Source organism: Lineus longissimus, chromosome 1, assembly GCF_910592395.1.
Source record: "Lineus longissimus chromosome 1, tnLinLong1.2, whole genome shotgun sequence".
NCBI classification, from domain to species: Eukaryota; Metazoa; Nemertea; class Pilidiophora; order Heteronemertea; family Lineidae; genus Lineus; species Lineus longissimus.
The window spans coordinates 10,171,290-10,198,328 of NC_088308.1; the positions used below are offsets into that span (position 1 = coordinate 10,171,290).

General features: G+C 43.0%; 1 protein-coding gene across 1 annotated transcript; it reads right to left on the reverse strand.

Moving 5' to 3' along the window:
• Nucleotides 1-14,626: 14,626 nt before the first annotated feature.
• Nucleotides 14,627-17,770, reverse strand: LOC135497049 (uncharacterized). The gene is made up of 3 exons (XM_064786716.1): nt 17,473-17,770; nt 16,316-17,370; nt 14,627-16,228 (listed from the first exon to the last, which is right to left on the reverse strand). Exons 1-3 carry the CDS (start codon nt 17,768-17,770, stop codon nt 14,627-14,629), a joined length of 2,955 nt encoding a protein of 984 aa, XP_064642786.1.
• Between the last annotated feature and the right edge of the window lie 9,269 nt (nt 17,771-27,039).

Below are 27,039 nucleotides of genomic sequence, written 5' to 3' on the forward strand. Positions count from 1 at the left end.
ACCCATACCACCATTTTTGTTAGTATTGCGTAAATTAAGTGAAATGGAAACATCTAGTTTTTGATTCCAAACCAGATGTACTGAAAATAGAACAGGTGAGTAAAAATCTTCGTGTGAATGAACAGAAGGAAGAAACTTAAACACGTTTCCGGCTGCAGGACCGAGCGAGAGAGACAGGATTACTCAGAAGAAAACACTCGCAACACAGATCAACACAAACGAAGCTTGGAGATGCCCCGTAGAGTTTCTGGGAAAACAGGCTTGAAGGAGGTACGCCGGAGCAGAAAACACCACTCATTTGGATCTCCTTGCTCCAAAGCGGGTAAATCAAAAGCAAAACAACACTTAGACTTTCTATCCTTGCTCGGGAGGGCCTCCAGTCGATCAACACGCGCAAAACTTCTCGATTTAGCCAGCAAAGGTCAAGTTGACGCGATTTTAGAGTGTATAGAGAACGTCCACCATCGCACTGTGCCAGTTCCGGAGAATAAAGCACAAAAACTACGAAAGCACAGCCCATTGGTATGTCGGCTTAAGACTCCCCGAACTAGCCTACGAACTAAAAAAGCTCTGTTGGCGCAATCGGGTGGATTTCTTGGCTCTCTCATACCACTGGCCGTCTCGGCAATAGGGAGTCTTATATCCGGAATAACCGGGAAGAGAGGCTAAAAACAGCGGCTTAATCCAGATGTCAATGAATCCAGATTTCGGGGAGAGCGTCATAGTCCCTCTGAGTACCTACCGGGCTAAATGTCGACAGACAATTACAGTACCGCCGCCACCACCTCAAGAAAACGAAGAAGATGAAAAAAAGGAGGGCCTCAATCAAAAAGACCTACCGGATGATGTGAAACTAAATTTGCTCGCGAGGAAACGCTGGGAACAAAAACAAACTGGACAAATCAAGGAAAAAGCACAAACTAACAACGGACAAGCGTGGCGACTCGAAGACTTGTTGAGCAAATTTCAGATCATCGGCATCCGACATCCCTTCATTAACAGAATATTACGCGATTACGTGCAACATTTCCCGGGTGAAATTGACTGGAAGGATAGCACTTACGAAGTGATAATCGACGGAACTGTATTACCGAAATCAAATATTTTGCGAAGCCTTCATTTCCTTTTGGCTCCCGAAGACCTCGACTACCACGCTCCTCCCGGAGCCTATCGCCTGGCCGCAAAACTAACGGAGATCGGCGTGCCCCGAGGCTGGATAAACTCAGAGGACAGGGCAGAATCGAGCGGCAGTCCCGCGGTGATTCCAGCACCGGCAGCAGATATTCGCGGAGCCCAAATTCCCGATACAACCCCCCCCCCGAAAAAGCCCAGGGCACTCGAGAATCAGAAACAGGTCTTGTTAAACTACCTTTAGCTCAGGGAAAATAAAGGAGACCAGACCCCCCTGGGTAAAATCAGTTCTCCTAAAGCCGCTTCTACACCTGTGTTCAACCTGCGGGGAGCGACATGGGTTGACAAAAGCATTTTGAAAGCATTAACCGACTTTCAGAAAAGTGCAGTCCCGAGCACCCAAGCCCAAAAAAACAACAACAGCAGCGTCAGTGTCATCCCAGAATCTCCCGACAGAAGCCGGGGGGTGGTGGAGAAGAGCATTTTCTTGACGCCGGATTCCTCCAAAACGGATGCGGCCTCACCATCCGAATTAACATCGAAACCGACCACCCGAAAGTCGAAGCGCCAGCGAAATCTGAGTTGGCTACCCTTCGATGCGAAGAAATGGGCGCAATAGAACGTAGTTGCCGTGTGGTTGGAGGAGTCAGCACGAGGACATAAAATACCAATCGCGTAGGAAACTATATATCATATACCCGTAAACAAAAAGCCCCTTAATTCCACATCATATCATGTCAAAGAGGAGTGGAAGGACATGCGCCCTAGCAAGGCGCGTCATCTACGAGCCCGTGGACGCAGACTACATCGCCCATTACTGCGGGAAAGGAGAACAGGCAGGAGGCCTCCCAGTTTTCCGAGGAACTCCATACCAAGAGGGATACGGGATTGGGGACACATTAAGCAAAATTTTTAGAGGCATCATTCCCGTACTGAAGCGAACCGTCCTACCCATGGCTAAAAGAGCGGCGTCAAGGGCGGGAAAGGTTCTCCTGAAGCAGGGCGTGGCAGTTCTTGGAGACGCTATGGACGGAAAGAATATAAAATCCGCCTTTAAAGAGAGAGCCCTTGAGGGAGTGAGAGAAGTCGGGCATGATGTAAGAAAAGACATTGTGGATGCGATAACAACGCCCCGACCGGGTAGAAATCGACGCGTAAACAAGCGACCACTAGAAGAGCCGCCGATGACGCAAAAACCCACCAATTGAGAGCAGGAGGATACTTCAAAGACGTGACCGACATGGAGACAACCGGTGCTACAATAAGTGACAGCACAGCCACCAACAAGGGGGCGGTGAGCCGATTCAAGATGACGAAGTTCAGCCAATCTTTTGAACTCCAGGGTCGGATCCATAATGAGATGTTCGAACAAGGGAAACTGCTTCTCAGCAAAGTACCACTAACCGTCAAACTAACATTAGGAAACCCCAAATTCAGCCTGATGTCCGCATCAACAGCTACCGATTACAAGATAAAATTGGAAAAAGCAATACTGATGACAAGCGTCAAAGAAATAGCCAGCTACGTCCGAGTAGCGCACGACCAGCGGCTTCTCACAGCAAACGCAAAATACCCCGTGACAAGGATTGATTAATGCGCTACTACCAAAAAGCAGCAGGAGGAAGCGGCTTGTCCGAGGCAAACCTGTGCAAAGGAGAAACGCCGAGGCGCATCGCTATAGGACTGCTTGCCAGCAACGCCATGAACGGGGCCCTGGATGGAAACCCGTTCAACTTCAAACACTACAGCGTGACAAGCATAAAACTAACTGTCGCGGGGGCATCTATCCCTTACGGGGAACTAAAGGTGGATTTTACCGCGAAAAATGTGGTGAATGGATACATGACGCTCTTTCGGGGGAGCAAGTTGTGGCCGGCCAACAAGAGCAACGACATATCACTAGACGACTATGTGGATGGATATGCCTTGTACGTCTTCAATTTAGCGCCGGATGACGCGGGATCGAGTGCTTTCCCACTCGCAAAAAATGGTGATGTCGGAATGGAAATCAAGCTATCCACGGCCACCACCGAAGCAGTGAATCTCATAGTTTTATACGAATACGATTCTTTCGTGGAAATTGATGCCGATCGAAACGTGTATTACAGTCACGGCGGGGTGAAAGGAGCAGAAAAATAAATATGAACAAACACGAACTGAACGTTTTAATGGAAAGACACCCGGGGACACGAAACATTTTTACCAAGGCGGTGTCCAGTGATACTCTTCCGACGAACGCTCGAAAACGGAGACCCTGCCCATACATAAGCAATACGGCAAAAGCCCACGAGCCAGGGGAACATTGGGTGTGCCTTTATTTTAACCAAGTTCCTCCTCACGAGTACTTTGACAGTAACGGAGGAGCCCCCAGAAAAGCGAGATTCAGAGAAATTCTTAGTAGAGAAGGAACTTTTACTCGAAACTATATTCGGCTTCAAAGCCCTTTGTCCACAGTCTGCGGCCAATACCCCTCTCTGTGAAATTAACCGCCTCCAGAAACTTCAAAACCAAGCAGCCAGACTCTTGACGGGTACTAGAAAATATGATCACATCACGCCTGTTTTATATGACCTTCATTGGCTCCCCGTTCAACAACGTATTAAGTTCAAAATTTTAACCTTCGCTTTCAAAGCCGTGCAGGGCACCGGCCCCAACTATCTTCAGCTTCCACTCCAGCGTCTTAGGCAGGGAACCAGAGCTCACTCGGCTCCTGCCCTGGAGTGGAAACGTTCCAAAAAAGTCACTGCTTGTGATAGAGCTTTTGGGGTCTGTGCTCCGCGGCTTTGGAATGCATTGCCCACACATCTTAGGCAGATTGTATGTTTTAAAAGTTTTAAACAATGCATCAAGACATATTTGTTTAAGGAAGCCTTTTATCACTGATTGTTTTAACTATGTTTTAAACTGTCCTGTAATTGTTTTAATCATGTTTTAAATGTCTTTCCTATTATTACTGTATGAATGTACTTTTGTAAAGCGCTACTGGCAATTAATTTTTAACTATGTTTTAACTATTGTTTTAACTATGTTTTAAACTGTCCTGTAATTGTTTTAATCATGTTTTAAATGTCTTTCCTATTATTACTGTATGAATGTACTTTTGTAAAGCGCTACTGGCAATTAATTTTTAAGTGGCGCTATAAAAATAATAAAAATTTTAAAAAAATTAAAATTACTGCATGTACTACATCCTCATGCGAAGTAAAGGCCTATCGATGAGAGAGATTCTAAAACAATTTTCGGCGTACGACCTTCTCGGAAACGATAAAAAAGTAAATGCGACCATAGAAAGGCAATTCGGGATAAAACGGGACATATACGACTGTACTACATGCACATGTGCACTCATGGTCAAAAGTTTATGGACACTAGATTTTGCCCATTTTCTCAAAAACGGCTAATCCTTTTTTACCCAAATTTTCACCAATGGTGGAGAATCTTCTTGGCTATCGAATGATATCATAGTTGATATCAGGACCAATTGCATAACAAAGTTATTACATACTTTTGAGAGGCATCTATTTTTCACTTTTTGGTTGATGGATTTTTTAAATCGAAGTATAAATCTTGCATCATACAGATAACAATGCTAAGACTTTCTGTGAAGAAAGTATTTGAAAATATCATTTACTTTTCATGATATATCAAAATATCAAAATTTTTATTTATCCATATTCTGAAAATTTGGAGATTTTTCTGATTTTTCGATATATCCTAGTAGTACCCATGTCCCCTGAATGAATGGTGATTTTTTTCTGATTTTCAACTAAAGGAACATCTTGAAATTATAATATGAACATTTTCATACTACCAAGTATCCACCTTTTCTCAGCAATATTAGTTGCTAGCTGTGCTAAATTGGTGCCATTCATTATTTGGGTATGACTTCTCAATGATACAGTTGCAAAAAACCCAAAAATATCAAATTATCGAAATTTTGATATTTCGATATATCTCAAAACCGAAATGAGATTTATCCAATTTTTTTCACAGAAAGTCTTAGCAATGTGCAAGATATAATGTAGGGTAAATTTGGTTTTGAAAAATTGATTAACAAAAAGGTAAAAAAAGATGCCTCTCAAAATTATGTAATAACTTTGTTATGCAATTGGTCCTGATAGCAACTATCACGTCATTCGATAGCCAAGAAGATTCTCCACCATTGGTGAAAATTTGGGTTCAATAGGATTAGCCGTTTTTGAGGAAAATGTGCAAAAACGGGTGTCCATAAACTTTTGAACATGATTGTACATTGTATCTTTTATCCAGGCTTCAGAATTATGTTTGTCTGAAGTCTAGCTTGTGTCTGCATGCGATTTGATATCATATTTACGAAATTCGGTTGATTTGTCGTGAAACCGGTAGCGCATTTTAGAGAACCCACTGCGGTCATAGGCTTTCATACTTTCAGAGATGCAGTTTCAGAGTTGAGTTGGTGTCTTTCAGAGTTGAAACTGTTTCAGAGTTGATCCGTAACAGACGTAGGCCTATCAAGGGCGGAGTGCCCCAACCCAAAGGAGAATCCTTGTAGAAGATTCCCTGGTCGATATTACAGTTACAGGGATAGTCTCCTCTGAGGGGGCAGGCCAAAGGAGAATCCTTCTAGAAGATGTCCATGTTCGTCATTGCAGTTTCATAGATAGTCTCCTCTATGGGGGCAGGCCTGGTAGAACCCACACCGTGGATGACATGGCATGCAGTAGGCCTATCAAGGGCGGAGTGCCCCAACCCAAAGGAGAATCCTTCTAGAAGATGTCCCTGTTCGTCATTGCAGTTGCATAGATAGTCTCCTCTGAGGGGGTAGGCCTAGTAAAACCTATCCTGGTTGAGATGGCATGTAGTAGACCTATCAAGAGCAGTGCCTCATCCCAAGAGAGAATCCAGACGGAGGAAAGAACAGATGACAATGACCTAATATGTCCATAACATCTCTGAAGCAAGGCCTATACTTCATGACTTTGCCAGGCCAATATATACGTACATCATGCACATGTACATTGTATCTTTTATCCAGGCTACAGAATTATGTATGTCTGAAGTCTAGCTTGTGTCTGCATGCGATTTGATATCATATTTACGGAATTCGGATGATTTGTCGTGAAACCGGTAGCGCGGTCTTAGGCTAACTAATCATCAAAAGAAACCAAGGTGATCATTAATAAAATTATTCCAACCACAGGTAGCATCGTTGTCGAACAAACCGTCCCGGGTATACCACAATCTCCACTCAACCCTACCCGGGTGACCCGGTATAACGCAACCTCCTAACAACATATCACGGACCAGCCCGGTGTAAAAGTAACCCACGACCTACCTAGCTGGAGTCCGCCGGACTCTAACTCCTGGGAATCTAAGTCCTACGGTCCTGGACGGCTAGGAGCTGGAGTCCTAGGACTTAGGTTACTAGCAACCAATGTCCTTGGACCGTGACTCCTTAGGAATGTAGGTCCAAAATCTAGTAATCTCCGTCCTAGGTGGACTTCCATTACTAGAACAAACTAGTATTCCAAGTCCTATGCAAAACTACAGTAGATTTTCAAGGAAGATACATTACTCTACTCAAAGTGCCTGCACCTAATTTTCATTCGCAGTGAGGTGTTGCAGCTTACCGATTTTCTATGGCAATGGCTTTTACAATTTCATTCGCCTTGTACTGTACATGTATGTACATAAAGAAATCAACAAGTCATTCTGTTTAACTAGATTCTGTATTTAATGCAAGTATTCACAAGGGTTGACATAAATACTAGTATCATACCCTGCTCTTGAATTGGGCTCTCAAATCACTCTGTTTTTAACCAGAATTGATACATATTGTGGTATTGATAATGTGTTGACAGTGACATGAAGACTGGAACGTAGTTTATTTCTTTTCATTCTCAGACGGCCCCTCATGCCATATCTTTAAGTTCGCCCCGTTTATTGAGGATTTCAAGTGGATACCATCCTCGTTCATTAACAAGTATCCCCCGCTCTTGGTCTTGCTCCTTATGACATACGGGCCCAGCCAAGGTAACGCAGATTTTCCCCCTTTTCGATCCGATCGTACCAAATTTTTCTTCAGGACCTTAGTTCCAACGGGGATATCCTGCAACAAAAAGAAATATGAAGTTTAAGAACAGAAGTTTGCAATACATGTAAGGTGCACATATTTGTCGAAAAAGTGTACCATTAGATTTCGCGCTGGAGAGGAAAAGGCCTATGCTATGGCATGGGGTCTATATATTGATTGAATTTGAAACATCATAACCAAAATCCTACGCAGCGCATCAATAGCCTTCTCAAAAATAAGCTTCCTCCAGTCATCCGGACCTATTTTCCTAGGAAAAAAAGTCCCCAAGACCTCCTTTCCTAGGAATCTAACTCCCCCGGACCTTCTTTTCTAGGAATCCAAGTCCCAAGACCTGCTTTCCTAGGAATCAAAGTCCCCCAGACCAGCTTTCCTCGGAATCCAAGTCCCCAAGACCTGCTTTCCTCGGAATCCAAGTCCCCCAGACCAGCTTTTCTTGGAATCTAAGTCCTCAGATCTGCTTTCCTAGGAATCCAAGTCCAAACTTACCTTAAAATTGTTCTTTGCTGCTCGGCGGATGGACCGCTTCCTCGAAAGACTGCAACGAGCTGGATAGGCATGGTTCCGTAAATAGCGAAAAATAATGTGCGGGTCATGAGGTGTTCTTTCGGTTGATATCTCGGCAGGAATGAAGGCCAATACAAGTTTCCACTTGCGTTTTATAGGCCTAGGCTACACTGATGATCATGATTGAATGTTGAGTCACTCGAATGATTGTAATCGATTATGCAAGATGTAATGAAGAGAAATAAACAAAAAAAGAATAGACCGAGCGGGACTCGAACCAGCGGTTTCTGCTTACTAGGCAGGGACCATGACCACTACACTATGGGGGATTGGCTGGCAGACATCCCAAAACTTTAAATATTTGAACGCATGTTCTATTATATACCGTAGTACATGCGTATGTAATTTAAGTGGGTACGGACATTGGTTACGGGGACCTCAATTTCTGTCACTGTTGTAAAAGAAATCTAAGTCCCCCAGTAATCAAAGTCCTACCTTCCTATATATATAGGAATCGTAGCCCAGGAAGGGAAGTCCGGTTAGGACAACCGTTCCCAAGGAATGGGGGCCCGTAGGACCTTGGTTCCGGGCGGACTTGCATTTCTTTTACACCGGTATAATGCAAACTTCATCCAACCCTACCCGGGCCGCTACGTAGCGCCCCGGTACAACGCAATCTCCCGACAACCTATCACGGAGCGGCCCGGTATAACGCCAACTCCATCCAACCCTTCCCGGGCCGCTACGTAGCGCCCCGGGACAATGCTATCTCCAAACAATCTGTCCCGGGCCGCTACGTAGCGCCCCGGGACAAACCTATCTCCAAACAATCTGTCCCGGGGCGCTACGTAGCGACCCGGGTCACTATCTAGGCCTATTTTACTGCTGGGGTAATTAGCGCTATCTATCAATGTGCACCGGGCCTAGAAATTCTTAGTGATTACGACCATTGTCATGGAGTTTTATCATATTTTGTACCGGAAGTCGACCTTATGGACTGTAAGAGCCGTGGTGATGAACTTTTGTTCCACTTTGACCGTGGGTCGCAGATCATTTGATAGGGGCAGTACCGGTATTGGTGTTGGTAGACATATGCCCAATCCCAGAAATAATAAATCCCAATCCATTTAATAGACTGTTGACACTAGTTTTCTCCTGCCACGAATTTTCCCACAACTCCTCAGCAAAGCAAAAGAAGTACATTAAGCGGCGGGTGGGGAGAACAAAACTAGTATGAATAATTTAGACGAATAGATGTATGTAACTTTGTAACTTTAACAAACTTATAGATGTTGTAACTCGAAGTAAACTTTATCAAACTACATGTTGTATCTCGATGATGTAAACTTTGCCAAGGCGAAAACTTGACCAAAAACTTTAGAATAGATGTTGATGTTACAACACGAAGTAAATCTTTAGCACAAACTTTAGAATAGAATAATACTGTAATACGATGTAACTTTTAGAGGTGGAAATGTGTAGTATTAAAAAACATAATAATCCAAAAAACGGCGTTTTGTTGTCTATCTTCTTCTTTCGATCTTTTCTTACTCCCCGATTAATAATAGTTTCCCACGCCCTCAAATTTCGAGAGAGAACGCTACCACCAAACGTGAAGGAGAACTTTTGAATTTACGTTACGGCCAGAACTGATTTTTCCAAGAGTCCTGAACGGGTCCGGTCTATGAAATCCACATTTTAAAACAGAATCAAAGTGCTCCTAGATTCTGTGTTGGATTCTGTTAATTTAGACGAAAACAGTTGGATTCTGTTTTAAAGTGTGATTTTCATATACATGTACTACTCCCGTACCTCTTACGCCAAGAGATAATTCCTTCTCGTATCATCTTATCGCTGGTCTCCTGTATTTTCACAATGTCATATTTCATACACTCGCATTTCTCATACCATTTCAACTGCTCACCGATCCACTCCTTTTCCACTCGAAGTCGCTCTTCTGCATTACAAATCTCCGCCTGTTTAACTTTCATCCTCAATTCTTTCACCACGTCAGTCAACTTATTCCTTTCTTTGACTCATTTCGACCTGTCCTCATCTCGCTGAGTCTTTAACAAATTTAAGTCATCAGCATGTATTTGTTTTAAGCCTGTCGTTGCTAGTCTATAAGCTCCGATAACTTCTCTCAACTGCATGGTCGCCCTCTTCAGCGGCTTTGGCCAATTCCTCTGCCCTTCTCTCGTCGTCATGTTTGAGTCGAGCATCATGGATGATCTGGCAATCAGTTAACTCCGCTTTCGCGCTGCGATATTTCTCGGTCAGGCCTTCTTTTTCTCACTTCCATGCGTCATCTCGTTGGCGGTAAATTCCGGAGCAACTGTTTCTCTGGCTGCGAAGCTTCGAATTCAGCTTCTCTACAACACAATGTTCACATTCGTGTCTAAACGAGGCATCTCACCATCTCCTCCTTCCCTCGCCGCGCTCCAACTTCTAAAAGCTGTGCTTTAAGTTCTTCCTTCTGCCTCAAAGCATATGCCATGTCTTCAGCACGTCCTGTCTGCTCAGTGGCCAGATGATCAGACAAACGACTGTTCTCTTCCAGCAGTTACTCGTACTGCTCAAAATGCATCTTGGCGTGATCTTCGGCGACTTTCCTCGATTCCATTTCATTGGCCAGATCAGCCCTCAATTGATCCTCACGCTGCTTCCCTACTTTCAACATGCGCATGACTTGCTTACCAAACTCACTGTTCAACTTTTGGATTTGTTCTTCGAACTCCTTCTTCATCACTCCTTGGGCTTGCTCGCTTGTTTGCTTCAACTCGGCGACATTTCGTTCACCCTCAAATTTTACCTGCTCCACGCGGCTCTGAGCTTCTCTTAGCAACCGTCTGTCTGGCTCAACTGCTTCTTTCTCTTCCTTAAATCTCCTTATCTCGTCAGCCACCCTCAATATCTCAGCCTCTCTGGCTTTGAATTCCTGCACCAACCGCTGTTCGCGTTTTTTTGGCTTGCTTGAGTTGTCTATCTTTCTCTATACCTCTATATAAAAGACAGAATAAGTGACATAAAAATGGTCAATGAAAAGGAAAGTTTTCCAATCGTTAATATACGCTTTGGTTGGTGAACAATATCTGTTCATTTTTATGTACACACGTTTTGTAACCATCCCGACAAACTATACTGCACACTACAGTCGTCGTTATAAAGTCTAAACATTGTAATCATCATTACATACCTAGTGCTACGGACTTTTGCTTCAGCTGGACGTATTCGTCATCCTTTTCATAAAACCTTCGGCAATCATCCTGGCCACGGCTATGTCGTCTTTAAGCCTCGCCGCACGTGACGTCGTGACTTTAATAGAACGTTCCTATTCGATCTCCTGTACCATCCTAGTCTCTTAAGCTGCCTTCTCCTCTTTATTCTCTTTCTCTAATTCTTTGCATGCCTTCTTATAATCTCTGCAGCCTCCTTTCGATAGTATTCCTCAATCTTAAATTTTCCTGCTCGAACTTCATGTTACACTCACAAGATATGAGCTCATAGAGTGTCAGCCATCTTGGATTTTTGATGTCATGGCCTCCATTTCGACATAGAGGTTCTTCTTCCAATGCCAATGATATGTATCCACGGAGCAAGCGGTTGCTTGGGAACTTGCACACACACAAGCGGTAGCCATCTTTGATTTTGGATTTAGTGAACTACATTTCGATCGGTTCTTAATTACTAGGGCATATTGTTATGTACCTGCATACCAAAGTCGGCTTTAATGAGTCGCTGAATTCTGCTGATATCGTGTTCACACTTGCACTCGATCACATGATTTCAACGGATAAGGCGGAAGCCATCTTGGTTTAAGGAATTAATACCGAGCTGACGGTCATTGGTTGTATAATCAAGACCGCTCGGGTAGACCGAAAATGCAGTCCAAAACCCGAGGCGCTTCGCCGAGGGTTTTGGACGTAATTTGAGGTCTACCCGAGCGGTCTTGATTATACAACCAATGACCGACAGCGAGGTATTAATTTCTATTCTAAAAGGTTTCAAAATTAAACAAATTAAATACGATTTGAAAGGTATATATGTTCCGTTTTCGTCAAAGAATGATCCAGCCTGGTGTCCGGAACTCCGCCATATTGTTGCTTGTGAAGATGACGTCACGCAGCAAGGGAATTCCCAGTCTGCTAGCTCAATTTCTACCATTTCCTCGTCTTTGACCTCTTCTGAATCCTGACTGACGACCTCGAAAGAGTCCTCGGGTATCCTCCCTACTTCACAAATCCCAATATATCGGGGAATACTTCAAAATCTCGTGTTCTTGACATTGTTTTGTGGGGCTGAGTCGTTGCTTCTTGGTGAAAATAATTCGTCTGCTAAAATTCAGAATTTTATACCTACCCAGGCGGTCATTGGTTACGATACCAAGACCGCTCCGATCAAAACGAGGCGTAATGTATTTTGTATTAGAAACAATGATATACTGTGACTAAGGCCTTTTAGAATTTGATGTAACCTACATTCGATTATAACTAATGCCTATTATTTTTATTTATTTTTGTTTTTATTCATTTATTAAAACCTCCTTTTCAGGAGAAACAATATACAATGTCATACGTGTAAGACATTACAGGACGATGCAACAGACAACTTAAATACTTTAACTAGAAGCCTTGCTAAAAGGTTAGTCTTTGACGAATTGATAATAACGTCTTGGACAAGAGTTTTGTTCACAACCAAATCACCGCTACATTTTTCATATGCAATTCTCCAAAATCGATCATGATGATATCGATTGTACGAAAATCAATATGTCATGCAATTTCAAGGGAGTAGCATTCAGTATTAAAACAAGAACGAATATTCATGTTATACCTGCATGCGTCAATATCGCAATTCGAAGATGCGAGATTCGACGAAGTCGTCAGGATTTCGACCGTAATATCAACATACAGAAGTCCTGAGGATGAAGTGATCTCATCAAAATTGCACAAACACAGATTTACGTTATAGACTCCGGAGTGTTGATTAAAAACAGCAAAAATGGTGATGTCAAGATTAATTATTATTATTATTATTATTAAAACATATTCTAAGAAACAATGTGCTCAAAGTACTAAAATACAGCATTAAAACAATAAGACAATAAAACAATTTAGGACCACATGATTAAAAACGGATTTAAAAATAGGCTAATTTTAAAAGTTTTTTTCAATGCCTTCTTGAAGATGCCCAGATCAGCTGTCGATCGGATGGACAGAGGAAGTTCATTCCACAGCCTTGGGGCGGAAGCCCCAAAATATCTCCCTCCACAGACCATCCTATGGTGGGGGACCTTGAGTTTATACTCCCCCGCAGAGCGGAGTGCTCTGCCAGGCCTGCGGAAGGAAACCAACTCCGAGATGTAAGGAGGGGAATGAAGTGCTCGAAAGGTATGGATGAGAAATTTGTACCGGATCCTAAACTTCACGGGCAACCCAATGTAGGTCGATCAGTACAGGTGTTATTGTTGTAATAGTGGTATAGTGAAGGTAACGATAGATATTCTTACTGTAAACTTTATTGTGTCGGAACGGCCATCTTGGCTAACTCCCAGCGTCCTCACGTGACGCATATCACAACATCCCCCTTCTCACAACAGTCCATAGTGAACATGACAACTTCTAAAAGTCCATCTTAGCAAGGTACGATATCTGAGAACCTTAAATCCGAATAACTACCAGAGTCAGTTCGTTACTACTATCCTGGGCGTGATTACGAATTACTTGTACTAGTAAAGACAGCAGAACTAATAGTATGGCGCGCGCGACACCTTGGAGAGAACACCGAATATAAGAACTGTCAAAACTGAAAACAACAAAACATATCTACAACTCTAGTCCAAACGAATAATATTGTCGCGTGCGCTTACTCTGAACATTGCGCAAACTGATGTTTATTGTTCTTAACCTTCCTAACGTATTTGCTAGTCGTCGCGGTACCTGATTGGTTTTACGACTGTGCGACCTGAACGAGTAGAGACAACCTGCTTCGGATTACTAGTAGCTGGGACCTTTCCTGGGCTCGCATTGCGGAGTTCTCCGTTCGGCATGCTTGGTGGTCCCGGACACGTAGTATCATTTCCCTGGCTGGCATCAGTCTGAAATGCCACCTGGTCACTGGGTGGTGGAATTACCGGCACATGATGATGACCTGGGTTGATACGTGTAGCGACAGGCTGTATAGCGGGGTTGGCAGCCTGTGGTACCGCATGGACGTGACGCCGGTTTCTACGCAGTCGTACACCTTGGCTCGTCTCAAGGATGTACGATCTTGGTGGGTACTCCAACTGTTCAATCACTTTGCCTGGTTTCCATGTCTCACTCAGCTTGTCGTAATAGCGGATAATCTGGCCCGTGAGCAACGGTGGCAGGTCTTCAGGAAGGGCGGTTTGATCGTATTGTTCCTTCATGGTTTGACTTTTCTTTTCTAGTTGTTGTCTCTGCTGGGCTGTAGCGCTGGTAGTAGTGTGATGCGACGGAATCAGCGTGTTCAGACGACGGCCAAACATCATCTCGGCAGGAGATGGTAACCCCGGCCCAATAGGTGTGGCTCTAAGGTTCATCATGGCTACATCCAAAGATTTGCCCGTCTTCGTACATTTCTTGATAGTACGCTTTACAAGATCCACCATGGCTTCGCTGAAACCATTACTCTGCGGGTATCGTGGCGATGAGGTTGTGTGCGTAATGGACCACTCACTGCAGAACGTCTTCATCTCGGCTCCTGTGTAGTGTCCTCCATTGTCACTGATGATCTCGTCTGGTCAGCCGAAGAAGCTGCAGGCACTGCGGATTTCTTTCGTGACTTTCTTGCAAGTAACGGGTGGCGGCATCTCTGCAACAATCGGGTACTTGGTGAAGTAGTCCGCTAAGACAAGATACATACGACCGTTAACCTCAAATAGATCTGAGGCCAATTTCATCCATGGTCCTTTGGCAATCTCATGCGGGATAAGGGGCTCCTTCTTGTCTTGAGGTCGGTACTCCTGGCAAGTACTGCATTTCGAGACAAGATCTTCCACATCTTTGTTAATGTTGGCCAGTATACCAATTCCCTCGCCAGCCTTCTTGTTTTCTCAATGCCCTGGTGAGCATCGTGGAGCTGTTCGAGGATGTTTTTTCGAAGTGTCTCTGGAATAACGACTTGCTTTTCCTTGAACAGTATACCATCCTCAATAGCTAGCTCATCTCTGTATGACCAGGACTGCCTTAATGGTGCTGGAAGATCATGCTGTTTTGCTGGCCAGCCTCTCCAGATGTACTCGCTTAATTGCTGCAGGACTGGATCGCTGCTTGTGAGGTCACGGAGTTGCTGTGGTTTGTAGATTCCACAGTGGACAAGGTCTTGGTTGATCGTGTCACCCTCTATCTCTTGATCCTGGTAAGTTTCTGGCACTACATCAGCTGCGACAGAATGGACTCTGGTAGCTAGTTTTACTTCAGTATTATTTGACGGGTTGGGCAGGCGACTTAGCACATCAAAGAGAATCATCTCGGAGCCGGGGCGATAAACTAGTTCAAAGTTGTATCCTCCAATTTTCTGGAACATTCGATCTAGGCGGCCTGGTAGTCGGTAGAGAGGCTTCTCTTTTAGCATCACAAGGGGCTTGTGGTCCGTGATAGCGGTAAAAAATCGGCCGTAAAGGTATGTGTGAAACCGCTCAATGCCATGAACGAGACCAAGTGCTTCACGCTCTATGTTCGAGTATCTTGACTGAGTGTCTGATAGGGCTTTGGATGCAAAAGCAACAGGCCGACCATGCTGGAGTAGAGCTGCACCGAGTCCTTTCTGGGATGCATCAACCTCGAGGGTCACTGGCTGCTTCGGGTCATAGTAAGCCAGGGTGGAGTCACTAGAGATGAGGGTTTTAAGGTGCTCAAACTGTTTCTGATGGTCTTCAGACCACTCAAACGGAACGTCTTTCTTCAGTAGGCCACGGAGAATACATGCCTCGGCACTGTAGTTTGGTATGTGCGGACTCAGGTATGTCATCATGCCCAGGAATCGATGGAGATCGTCCTTGTCCTGAGGTACGGGCATCTCAGCGATATCTTTCACCTTCCCGGGATCAGGTCGCACGCCTCTACTACTGTACAAATTACCAAAGAATGGTACCGACGGCTTTCGAATGAGACACTTTGTACTGTTGAAGACGACACCAGCTGGTCCAGACTTTTCCATCAGGGCTACCAGGTTGCTATCATGGTGCGCATCACCTTCACCTCCTACGATTACGTCGTCTGCTATGCCTACGGTGCATGTCAGGCCTTCTAAGACATCGTCCATCCTGCTCTGGAAGATGTCTTGGCTCACTGCCAAGCCAAACGGTAGATGGGTCCAGCAATACCGTCCGAATGGAGTCCTGAGGTCGGTGAGAAGCTGGCTTTCTTCTTCCAGGGGTATGGCCCAGTATCCTGATTTTGCATCAAGTTTGCTGAATACGGTACATCTGGCTAGTGCATGGTTGATTTCTTCAATGGTGGGTATCTTGTGCGGGCATCTCTTGAGTGCTTTGTTGAGCTTTTGGGGATCAAGGCAAATTCTAAGTTAGCCATCTGATTTTTCTGCAAATGCTAGGCTGGAACACCAATCTGTGTGCTCTGTTACTTTCCTGATTACACCCATCTTTTCTATGTGATCCAGCTCGGTTTTGAGTCTTGGCTTCATGTGGATGGCATACTTTCGTGGGGGGTCTTGGAATGGCACAGCATCTTCTTTCAGGTGTAGCTTGACTGGTTTCCCGAGATTACCAATGGTATCAAACTGGTTTGGGTATGCCCTCATCAAATCCGCAACAGACTTTATGGGTTTAGCCTGTTTGGTCTCTGGGGTTGAAATAGTCTGTGCATCACAGTGGATCGTAACAAGCTTCATAGAGCGGCATGACGGCAGGCCTAGGACAGCTGGCCCTGGAACATCAACGACATAGAAGGTAACATCCTGAAATGGCTGGTCCTTGTACCTGCATTTTATGATTATTGTCCCCCAGCAGGATATACGCTGACTACTGTAGGCTGTGAGTACAGTGTTGACAAGTGGTTTCAGTCTCTGCTTGGTAGCTGTTTTCCCATACATTTGTTTGTATGTGCGGACAGGCAGGGTGTTTCCTGATGCGCCAGTATCTATCTTCAGCTCCAAAAGATGCGTTCCTTTTATGTCTGGGATTCTCACATCCAAGTTGACGTAGGCTTCTGTTTCAGGTTTGACCCCAGTACGAAGTGCATCTAAACACGCACTTGATATTTTGATGGAGCTGAACTGCTGTAGACCAAGTGTTTCTGGGTCACTCTGGTCGGAATCTCGTTCATCTGTGTAGCCAATTTCGTGAACAGGCCTCCTGTTACCTCTTCTACCAGTACCACTACCACGTCTACCACGTCGCTCAGCATTTTGATAGGGCTTCCGTCCATTTTTCGATTTTCTGCAACATTTTTCCCAGTGGCCAAGAGTCCCACAGGCCTTACATTCATCATTATAGGCAGGGCACTGGCGTGGTTTGTGATGAAGCAGGCAGTTGCCGCATGGCTGGCGACTCGGCCTCGACTTGACAGCATCAACATCCATCCTTGCAGCTGCGCCAGATTCTTGCGTGAGTGCTGACGTTATGCTCTTGTGGCCAGCAACTATGGCCTCGTGTTTGCGGCCTTCAGCAACAGCAGCAGCTAAGGTGATACCACTGATAGGTTTACTCAAAAGAAAGTTCCGATAATCAAGGATTGGGGTGCTTGCAGTGATTAGCTAAATTACCCTCTCCTCTAATTCACCTTTGGTCTCAAAACCACATTCATTAGCTAAGGTTCGTGTTCTATTCACAAAGTCATCAAGAGTTTCATCTTTCTTCTGCAGGTAGTTGCGTAATTGCAGCCTTTTCACTCGTGGGTTGACAGCTATGCGTAGTTGATCTTGAAAAAGCGCCCAGAGTTTATCTGGATCTTTCTTATCTGGATCAGACAACCCACTAGCATTTAGGCGTCGTAAGCCTTCGTCACCTATGCCCCGCAAAATCTTCAGCGCTTTCTTTGGCTTGTCCGTTATTCCTTCATCTTCACAGAATAATTCCATATTCTGTTTAAACAACTTAAATGATTTGACTGGTCCGGTTTGGACCAGTCCATTTGTGGAATTTTACCGGGCATGTTTTCAAAGACAAAGTTCTACGTTTCGATGTTCTGGTGATTACGATAAGCCTTCCCTGTGCAGTGTTGATGCACAGTGTGCAGTATGTTGGCGTTATGACGTGCGGCCGTGCGTGCCTTTCCGATGACTTATACCGGTAGTTCTGTGCTAATAACTTCGTATGAGGCTTGACTATTGTGTTCTACAATTCGTTATTGATAACTTTACCGCTGCCACCATGTTGTAATAGTGGTATAGTGAAGGTAACGATGGATATTCTTACTGTAAACTTTATTGTGTCGGAACGGCCATCTTGGCTAACTCCAAGCGTCCTCACGTGACGCATATCACAACAGTTATGTGGTCAGACTTTTTAGTACAAGTGATCAAACTTGCCGAGGCGTTTTGAACTTTCTGTAGGGATTGCACAAGTTGACGGGCGATAGACGCATTCTTCCGAGCAGGCCGGAGACATTCGTTAGAATTTACGAAGGTGCCACGCAGAAGCAAAACAGTTACTTGTTTATAGACGGGCACCAGAACACCTCGGAAGAAGACATTTTTGGAGAAGACTTTCAGAACGCTTTTGTTCCGCACGCAAAAAAGGGCGGTGGAGGAGGGAAAAAATAAAGGCATCTCGATATTGTGTCCAATATAACGCCTGTTGTAAACGTACAAATTAGATACCTTTGAATTTATGTGGCTTTTATGCGGTAAAAATACAAAACAAAGCCTTGAAAAACGACATATCCACATAGTGCATTTTCAATTTCACGTTTTGACCATTTATTTGACTCGTTTCGTTTGACCTGTTTCTTTTGACACGTTTCAGTGTTTACATACTACCGTCTTTGATTATGATGTAGTGAACTACATTTCGATATTGCTTTTAATGACTGGGGCCTATTGTTTTGTACCTGAATACCAAAGTTGGCTTTAATGAGTCGCTGAATTCTGCTGATATCGCGTTAACACGTGCACTCGTTCTCAAGATTTTAACAGATAAGGTCCATCCATCTTGGTTTTGATGTGAGCTACATTTGATTATAACTAATGCCTATTATTTGAAATCTTTATATTTTTATTTATTTAATGAAACCTCCTTTTCAGGAGAAGCAATATACATACATGTAAGACATTTACAGGACTGTAAAGCAGAAAAAATTAAATGATACATGTTGGGTTCACCTATGACACATCTGATGTGCGCTTCCAACAAAAATATCTATAATATATTATTCACAAAAGGGTTTCTATTTATTTCAATGTATGTTTTAGTTCCAAGCTTTATCTTTCCATTTGCATAAAAAAACATCAATTTCTAAACCGATTAGAATAGAGTTAATAAGCTTTTAATTAGAGGTCATAATTTGAGTTTTGAACAATCCTGCAGACTTCACGATGCGACATATCGGTTTCTGGTTTGGACTCACAGATCGAGGCATGGTGCATGCAGGTGCTAACGATCCGTTTGTTCTAAAAATACATTCCATTTAATTGGTATAAACCAATTAATGCCATAAAAGGCATTTCTGAATATTGCCTGTTTCCGTCCGAATATTTTAAAAAAGCAATCGTTGGGATCTGGAATACACTGATGGCTATATTTTACAAAATAATGTTTCAAATATATTCATCTATAAAAGATAAAAACTTGTGACAAAAAGCTGAAAATAACGCCTGCCGACCGCCAGTTACAACCTTGTTATTGTAATTCAAGTCATTCCCGCCCCTGCCTATAGCTGAAGTCGGATATTCTATGGTCACTTGCGTTAACTTGTGGTCAATTTCAAACCAGGTCAATGGGCCCAACCTCGTTTACCGAGGGGTCATTACGGGCTCCTGTGGTCACTTGCACTGCCCCTGGTATCATGTTGAGCTAAAACATAATTGATTGGTCAACGAATAACCTTTGACATGCAAATAAGATGTAAATAATGTTTTGAAACTTGGCATATTTATGACATATTGAATCGGTGAAAAGGGCGGCATTGTCAGTCTGCATGACCATTTACCCTAATGCGATCACCAATCAATTGACGGCATAATATAACTTCATTGACACGGATAATATATGAAACTAATGCTGATATAAAAAATTAATTGCCTCTACAAGAAAATTGCGTCACTTAGTCGGGCCATGCGGGCACTCGGAGCAAAATAGAATGGAAGAAGCACGTGTTACAAATGCTAATCGCACGAGCACTGTGAAAATATTATTTCGAAATCCCCTTTTGATGATTTATTTTTTATTTAAGTATAATACTTCTTTATCTGTATTCATCCAGAGATAATTGCTCAATTTTACAATCATTTGGTCGCTTACAAACGGTTTTGGTGATGATGAAGCAGTGCTGACACGTAGTGCCCGAATAGACGGGTCATAGGTCAAACATGATAACTCACACAACGTAGTGAGTGTAATGGTTACGTATGTTGAACTGTATTCAAATTCATATATCCATCATGTCCATCGAATCTGAAAAAAATTGTGCAGACCCATGACAATTCTGGTTCCGGTACAGTTTGTCGCATTCCATACGGGCCGCGCGTTGGCCGATCCTGCATTCACGACGCACCGCACCCACAGTTACCACGTTGGACGTGATTCCCATTGTTTCCTTCCTCGTGACGCCATTATTTCATGACGTCATGAGCCATTGACCATTCACACAAGTAGATTTATTCACACCGGCGCCACTCAAGTGCAGGTGTGGGACATCATGTATTTAGAAATTTCTGCTAGGGTCTCATTAGGGAGTGGTTTTTTTTATTCATGCGCAGCCCCCACTGTAGTTCCTAAAATCATTGATTTCTCGGTCCTTACAGTATGTCAGTGTTGATTCAGCCGTTGTTTTGGCAAAGACATGTTTTTAAAACCTAGAGCGCTACTCAATAACAAGAAACTACGCATTTATACTGTTGTTGCCAACGTATGTGTACACTGAACTTGGGATGTGCGTCGGCCCCGTGTTGAAATGCCGTCCAGTGCCAGTTGGTGCTTTTTTCGCTGATTTGTGCAAAATTCAACATATCTCAAAAGTTCAATGGTTGACCCTCGATTTTTTTTTGATTTTTGTGTAGCGTAAGCAACTGTCTTTCATGGGAGAATGGTCTCTGTAAGAATTTTTCAGGAAGAAATGTATAATATTTGGGGTTTTTCGTGATTGTCCGGCCCAATTGGCAATATTTCCATTTGGGATGGTGAACAGAGCTAGGAGCAAATGCGACGCTTATGATTTATTTAAAGAAATAAAATGCCCGATTTAACATCCTGCAGAATCAGGGGAATCAGGCGTTTCCAGTGATATACGACACAAATGGGTTGTCCTCATGCATTCACTTTGGAAACGCATTTTAAAATAGATGTTACGTCCTGTTAATTGGGCACGTCATCATCACGTACATTTGGGAAAAACTCCCTAACAGACCTCGGACATACAGGACAACGTCGGTGGAGACAGTTGTGACATTTCAATTTTCATTGCATAGATTTGACGGACTGATTTGGAAATTCATTCCAACCATGCAACTGTTTCAGAAATGAGAAAAAGATCCTGGGTGTCATGACATGCATTCAATTATTATTTCGCCACATAGAGCTGCTTCTGTCAGCAGATATGAGACAGCTACCGGGGCGGCCCCCCCCCCCCCCCCAATGTACTGACTAAAACCTGTCACATTCAGAGAACGGGGGTGGGGGTTTGGGGTACTCATCCCCCAATGTACTGGCTAAATATGTCAGAAGGACGGGGGTTTGGGGGGCTCCCCCATGTCAAACAGTTGTGTGAGTTCACTAGAGCTTGCTCTTTACATATTAAGTCACCCCCATATTCTGGCTGTGACGAGAGAATGACGTACACGAGTATCCAGGGTCTAGTGGTACAGCCATTTTGAATGCTAATCAAGTAGATCCCGGATGAAGAGGCTGCAATGGGCCTATCTCTGATTGACCGACGATGAAAGCCGAAAACGGCATTGAAATACATTTTTGAAAAGAGTACATAATTGCGCGACGAAGGGAATTAAATCTGCATGTAGGCATTAGTTAAGAGGATCCCGCTTGTCAAAAGTGCTTGCCGTATAGGTGAACCCCAACCTTAACTAGAAATCTTGCTAAAAGGTTAGTCTTTGATGATTAAAAAATAACGTCTTGGACGAGAGTTTTGTTCACAGCCAAATCACCCCCACATTTTTCATACATATATGCAATTGTCCAAGATCGATCATGATGATATCGATCGGACGAAAGCAATATCTGATTCAGTTTCATGACAATACCTCCATTTTATACATTCCATGAAATCCATTATAGTTCAACACTATAGGCCTAAATGCACAAAAATATCTTTAGGCATGCCATTAAGTTGAAATGTATGTGTATTCTGCTAAACAAAACGATTTGACAGAAGTCCATTGTATTTCCTGTGTGAATATCGCGATAGAATGGAGATTCGCCGAGATGGACAGGATTAGGACAGTCAGATTAACACATACGGAAGTGCTGAGGATGAAGTGTTGAGTTGGTGGGCGTATTTCTTAACTTTGGAGTTAGAGGGACCCCAATAGCTATCAGCATCAAGATCAGTGGCGGGTCATATTGACGAAGTACTATTAGTCGCGATATTTGGTCCACCTTGTTTCCATTTCATTTTGTCAAGGTGACTTCAGGCAGGGTCGATTGTAAGTTCCCTCCTTTCAAGGGAGGCTGTAAACAGATAAAAGTATGCAATCATCAGAAAAGCTCTTTGATTTTTTCAACGACAACATTGACGGCAAAGTTGGTACATGTTAAAATTAGTGCTCATCAATCTATCACTGGGTGGAGACGTATGATTGTCCGTATGATTGAATGGGAGAGATAAGGGCCTGAAATTTCGTAACACTCGAGCAACGTTTACAGTTGAAGCCTAACTGATATGCCTCGAGATACTGCAACTACAGCTGATTCTTGCTATGACGTTTATTGTAAGGACTGTTTTGTTCATCTCGACAATGGTAAGGAACGAAGTATCCGCATGGGCACCAAGAATATGGGAGAGTTTCCAACGATATTTGGTTATATCAGGATTGGTCGGGCACAAACAATAACCTAAAAAACGTAGGCCAGCCGTATTTTTTGACAAGTTAACGCCAGTTTTTGACCTGGGTATTACGCATGCAAACATTAATTCTCTACGGTGAAGCAAAATAAGTTTAGATCAAGAACATATGTCAGAGTGACGCAATTGACAATATCGTCTCACAGCATGTACTAGGCGCACAGGACTATCAAAATAATTAAAAGAAATAATAGTAATTTCGTGCTTGAGTCTGGCGTTTGTAACTATTTTCGAATTCGATCGACCAATGATTTTAGAAGCTCCGCTATAGATGCTCATTAAGGGTTCGCGGCTCCTAGTGACAGCCTCAACTACTGAAGTGGAAAAAACACCAACAAAATGATGATCGATTCATTGTCAACTGAACTTCCAGTATTGCGTAGTCTTGATTCATTTTTCACCACGGCAATTATGTGCTTCATTAGCTCAATAAGAAGTACGAACTTCGCTGTGATATTTGCGCCACTTTCAAATGACGCTAAGATCGGATTTATATACCAACAAAACGGTATCTGGTTAGACTCGAGGTCACGACTTCACTGCTCAATTAGCTGCGCAAAACACGATTTAGTAGCCGGGTTTAAGTTTGAGAACCAAGGCAAAACTAACGCTTGCTTATTTCTGGGTCGGTGTTGTCAGTTTGAATTAAAAAATGGGTTAATCGATATAATCATGAGAAAAAAGGTAAATACTTTTTAGCTAATACAGTGAGAGGTACCGGAAAGCTACAGGGTGGCCCAGAAATATTTACCCACACACAATGGATACACAGTAGATTTCAAATGCGCAAGAGAAAATAATTCTGGGCCATCCTGCAGTGCCAACTAGATACTTCATGCGAGGCAACAGAAGAGCAGAGTGCCAGAGCGTTGACCTCATTTGCCACTTTCCTCAAGCAGCATTTTGGTATTGACCAATCAGAAGAGAGCTATCGATCTTGTTCGGGACAGACAGCACGACCATGATCACATAAGGGGGGGGTGATTGGTAAAAAAACCTGTCACCTGACAGGAAGTCCGACATGATTTCTGCTTATGGAAAGTGGTGAATGATGAAAAGGTCGTGGTATAAGACATTGATATCGAATAGGAGGTATTGGTTGTCTCAATCAAACCGCGAGGGTAGAGATAAAATGTAGACCAAAACCGAGGCATACCGACAGTGAGGTGTATCAATTTCTATTCTAAAACATCTAAAATTAAATGTCGACTGATGTGGTTTTAAATACTTTTGAAATGCTTCTAGATTTTGCACCAACCCAAGCGGTTATGGTTGCCTGACCCAAACCGCTGAATTCAAAACGAGGTTTCATTGGAGCATAGTGCATCTAACTGTAATGTGCGGTCCATTCCCAACCCAGTTAATAAATATTTGTTCCTTGATACATTGTAGAGAAACGTTTTATATGGCAGCAAAACTGCAAAGGAAGAACGTCATTCCGGCAATTCCTTCAAAATATCATTCAAAATAAAGAACTTTTGAAACATATGTTGTAGTAATGTTGTTTTTAATCAATTTCGAAGAAACAAACTCTCCAACACAATATTCGTTGGGGATACCCAACATAGAATTCATGTTGGAGCTAGCCAATATGAAATTTACGTTCGTCCAACATACAAGTTATTTGTAATATCATTGTAAAAAATAGATTTAGTTACATTTACGTAAAATCTATATTGGACACCCATTCTAAAATACCTTGGTACCGTAAAGTCAACTTTTAAATGGAAAATGCATAAGCCTCGTTCTGAGAGTGGAGTGTTTTGGACACGCAACCAAGATGCTCTACCAAAGTTCCCTCGGGTTGCACTAAAATGTGGAAACCATGCACTTGTCATCCCAATGGAATTTCAGCTCACTTCAGAAGTTTGAGGCTCTCAAAACACTGCTTCAAACACAAATCAGCCAAGGAAGCATCAACCACCCTAAGTTTTTTAATGAGCACTACACATATTTGCCGAGAAAAACGCTCCAAATAGCCCATTTGCGCGGATTTTAGCATCACTCGAGCGAGCCGATGCGGACTTCCTATGCGCGCTGTACAAAATGTACATGTCTCATTTTCTGTAACGTTGCCGTAACATAATGTAAACAACGGCGCTACCGGCGCTCCGGGCCGGCGATGGATGGAATTTGCCAAATTCGCACATATTCAAGTTATTTTCGTGGCCTATCTTTTTAAGTTTGTGGTATTTTAGAATAGAAATTGAACCCTCGGCTTCGGACCTTGGTTGAGTTTCAAAGGCACTCGAGGGTGGAGCTAAAATACAGTCCAAACCCGAGCCGATAGGCGAGGGTTTGGACGAAATTTTAGCTCCACCCTCGAGTGTCTTTGTAACTCAACCAAGGTCCTCCGCCTCGGGTTCAATTCCTTAAACCAAAATCATATATGGTTCACGCAATGAATTTCATGGAGGGTGCAATTAACTGTGCGCCCAGCCATGGCCTTAAAGTCAATTTACAGGTCCAAATTCACTTTTTTTAAAAGGGGCAAATATGAACGCGAAAACGTCAAACCCTACAGACTGAGGTTAAATCACAAAACGAGGCTTCGTTGGCGCATAGTGCACCAGGATTTAGAATACCCGCACTTTACAGTGTAAATGCAAATACAGAAGCTGTCAAAAAGCATTCATAACCACTTTATTCGCTGTCTAAGTTGAGAGGTTTTAGAATGGAAATTGATCCTCAATGTCGGTATTGTTTGTCTTCCAAAAAAACCGCTCGGGTGGAGCTAAAATGTTGGCGAAAACCTCGGCTACGCCTCGATTTCGGTCTACATTTTAGCTCCACCCTCGGGGTTGTGGTGAAACAACCAATACCTCCAATTTGGTATCAATTCCTTAAGCCTAAATATAATTATTCTATAATGTAAAATTTGAAGACAAATTGATACCATGTACATTGTATTAATAAAATGTGTTGAAGCAGGTTTGAATGAATTGCTGGTTTATTTCACTAACCACATGATTTTGTTCAGTCTTAGTTCGACGTTTCCAATATACTCGATCATACTTATACTTTCTCTTCAACTGATACTGTATCAAGGGAAAGCGACATCGGTATCATCAATACAAAACATTGTCCCTTTCATCGCGTTTCTGGATGTCATCGCCCGGGAAAGGTGCCTTGAACGGCCTCAAGGTGCTTTTTGATGAATTCTCAAATTTTCATGTACTAGAGGAGAGACAGAACAAAAGTGTGGTTTATATTTTCCGGAGAAGACGACGGTATGATTATCAGAGGAAGATTCTGTTCACCACAGAATTTTTTTTGCGCGGTAAGGTTAAATTTCTTCGGAGAAATTTAGCGGTATTCAAATTCAGATCAAAAACGACCCGCATCGTAAATGCTAAAAATGGGCATTATGCTGGCTCATATTCCTTAGAATTGCCACGAAAAAATGACGAGTTGCTTTGTTTAAATGAAATAACAGTCAAGGGCACTGCAAAAGAAGCATTTGTGATGTACCACATACGGCGAAATAGAAAGAAGCTTCGTGTATTCGGACGTTACAACATCGTTATAATAAAACACAGTCGTGACAAAGTAAATACATTTGGCCATTTGATGAAAAACGGAACAGAGTTGAAAGTCATCAATGCTGATCCGAAAAAAATGGGAAATTCTGATGTCTTTGTTCACATTACCAGTACTGATGATGTTATTGTTGGAAATGTGAAATGTATATTTCTGTTTACAAGGAGGAGCAATTTCGAAGAGAGTTTGGTAGTTCGAGGGATGATATGGCTATCAGTGCTGAAATCTCCCATTTCGTGTGATAGTGGTAACTCTGTGGGGTGGAATGGCAAGCGCTTGTTATCAATTTGTCGACTGGGGAAGAAAAAAACATCAGCGGTTTTATCTCTTCGAATACCACCATTACATAACATTTGGCACGATGAGGAAATATCGGTTAGTATTCTGAAGAAAGTTGATTATGACTTGAGGTTGATGGGCTACGGGCGTGATGGAATATTTGTGACATATGACTGGCACGGGCGAAAACCCTTTATAATTTATAGACCAAGTGGGCTAAGGTGACATTGTTCTGATTCATTTCATTGCCAATCAGTTGCCATGACCATGGATGTAGAGCAAAACATCCGTGCC

Excerpts from the sequence above, each read along its gene's own strand:
- LOC135497049 (XM_064786716.1), bottom strand. The coding sequence starts at position 17,770 with ATGGAATTATTCTGTGAAGATGAAGGAATAACGGACAAGCCAAAGAAA. Across the intron at positions 17,371-17,472 it reads ATGTGGTTTTGAGACCAAAG|CTGCTGCTGTTGCTGAAGGC; the intron begins GTGAATTAGAGG and ends GTATCACCTTAG. Across the intron at positions 16,229-16,315 it reads AGATGGGTGTAATCAGGAAA|CTCAACAAAGCACTCAAGAG; the intron begins GTAACAGAGCAC and ends GATCCCCAAAAG.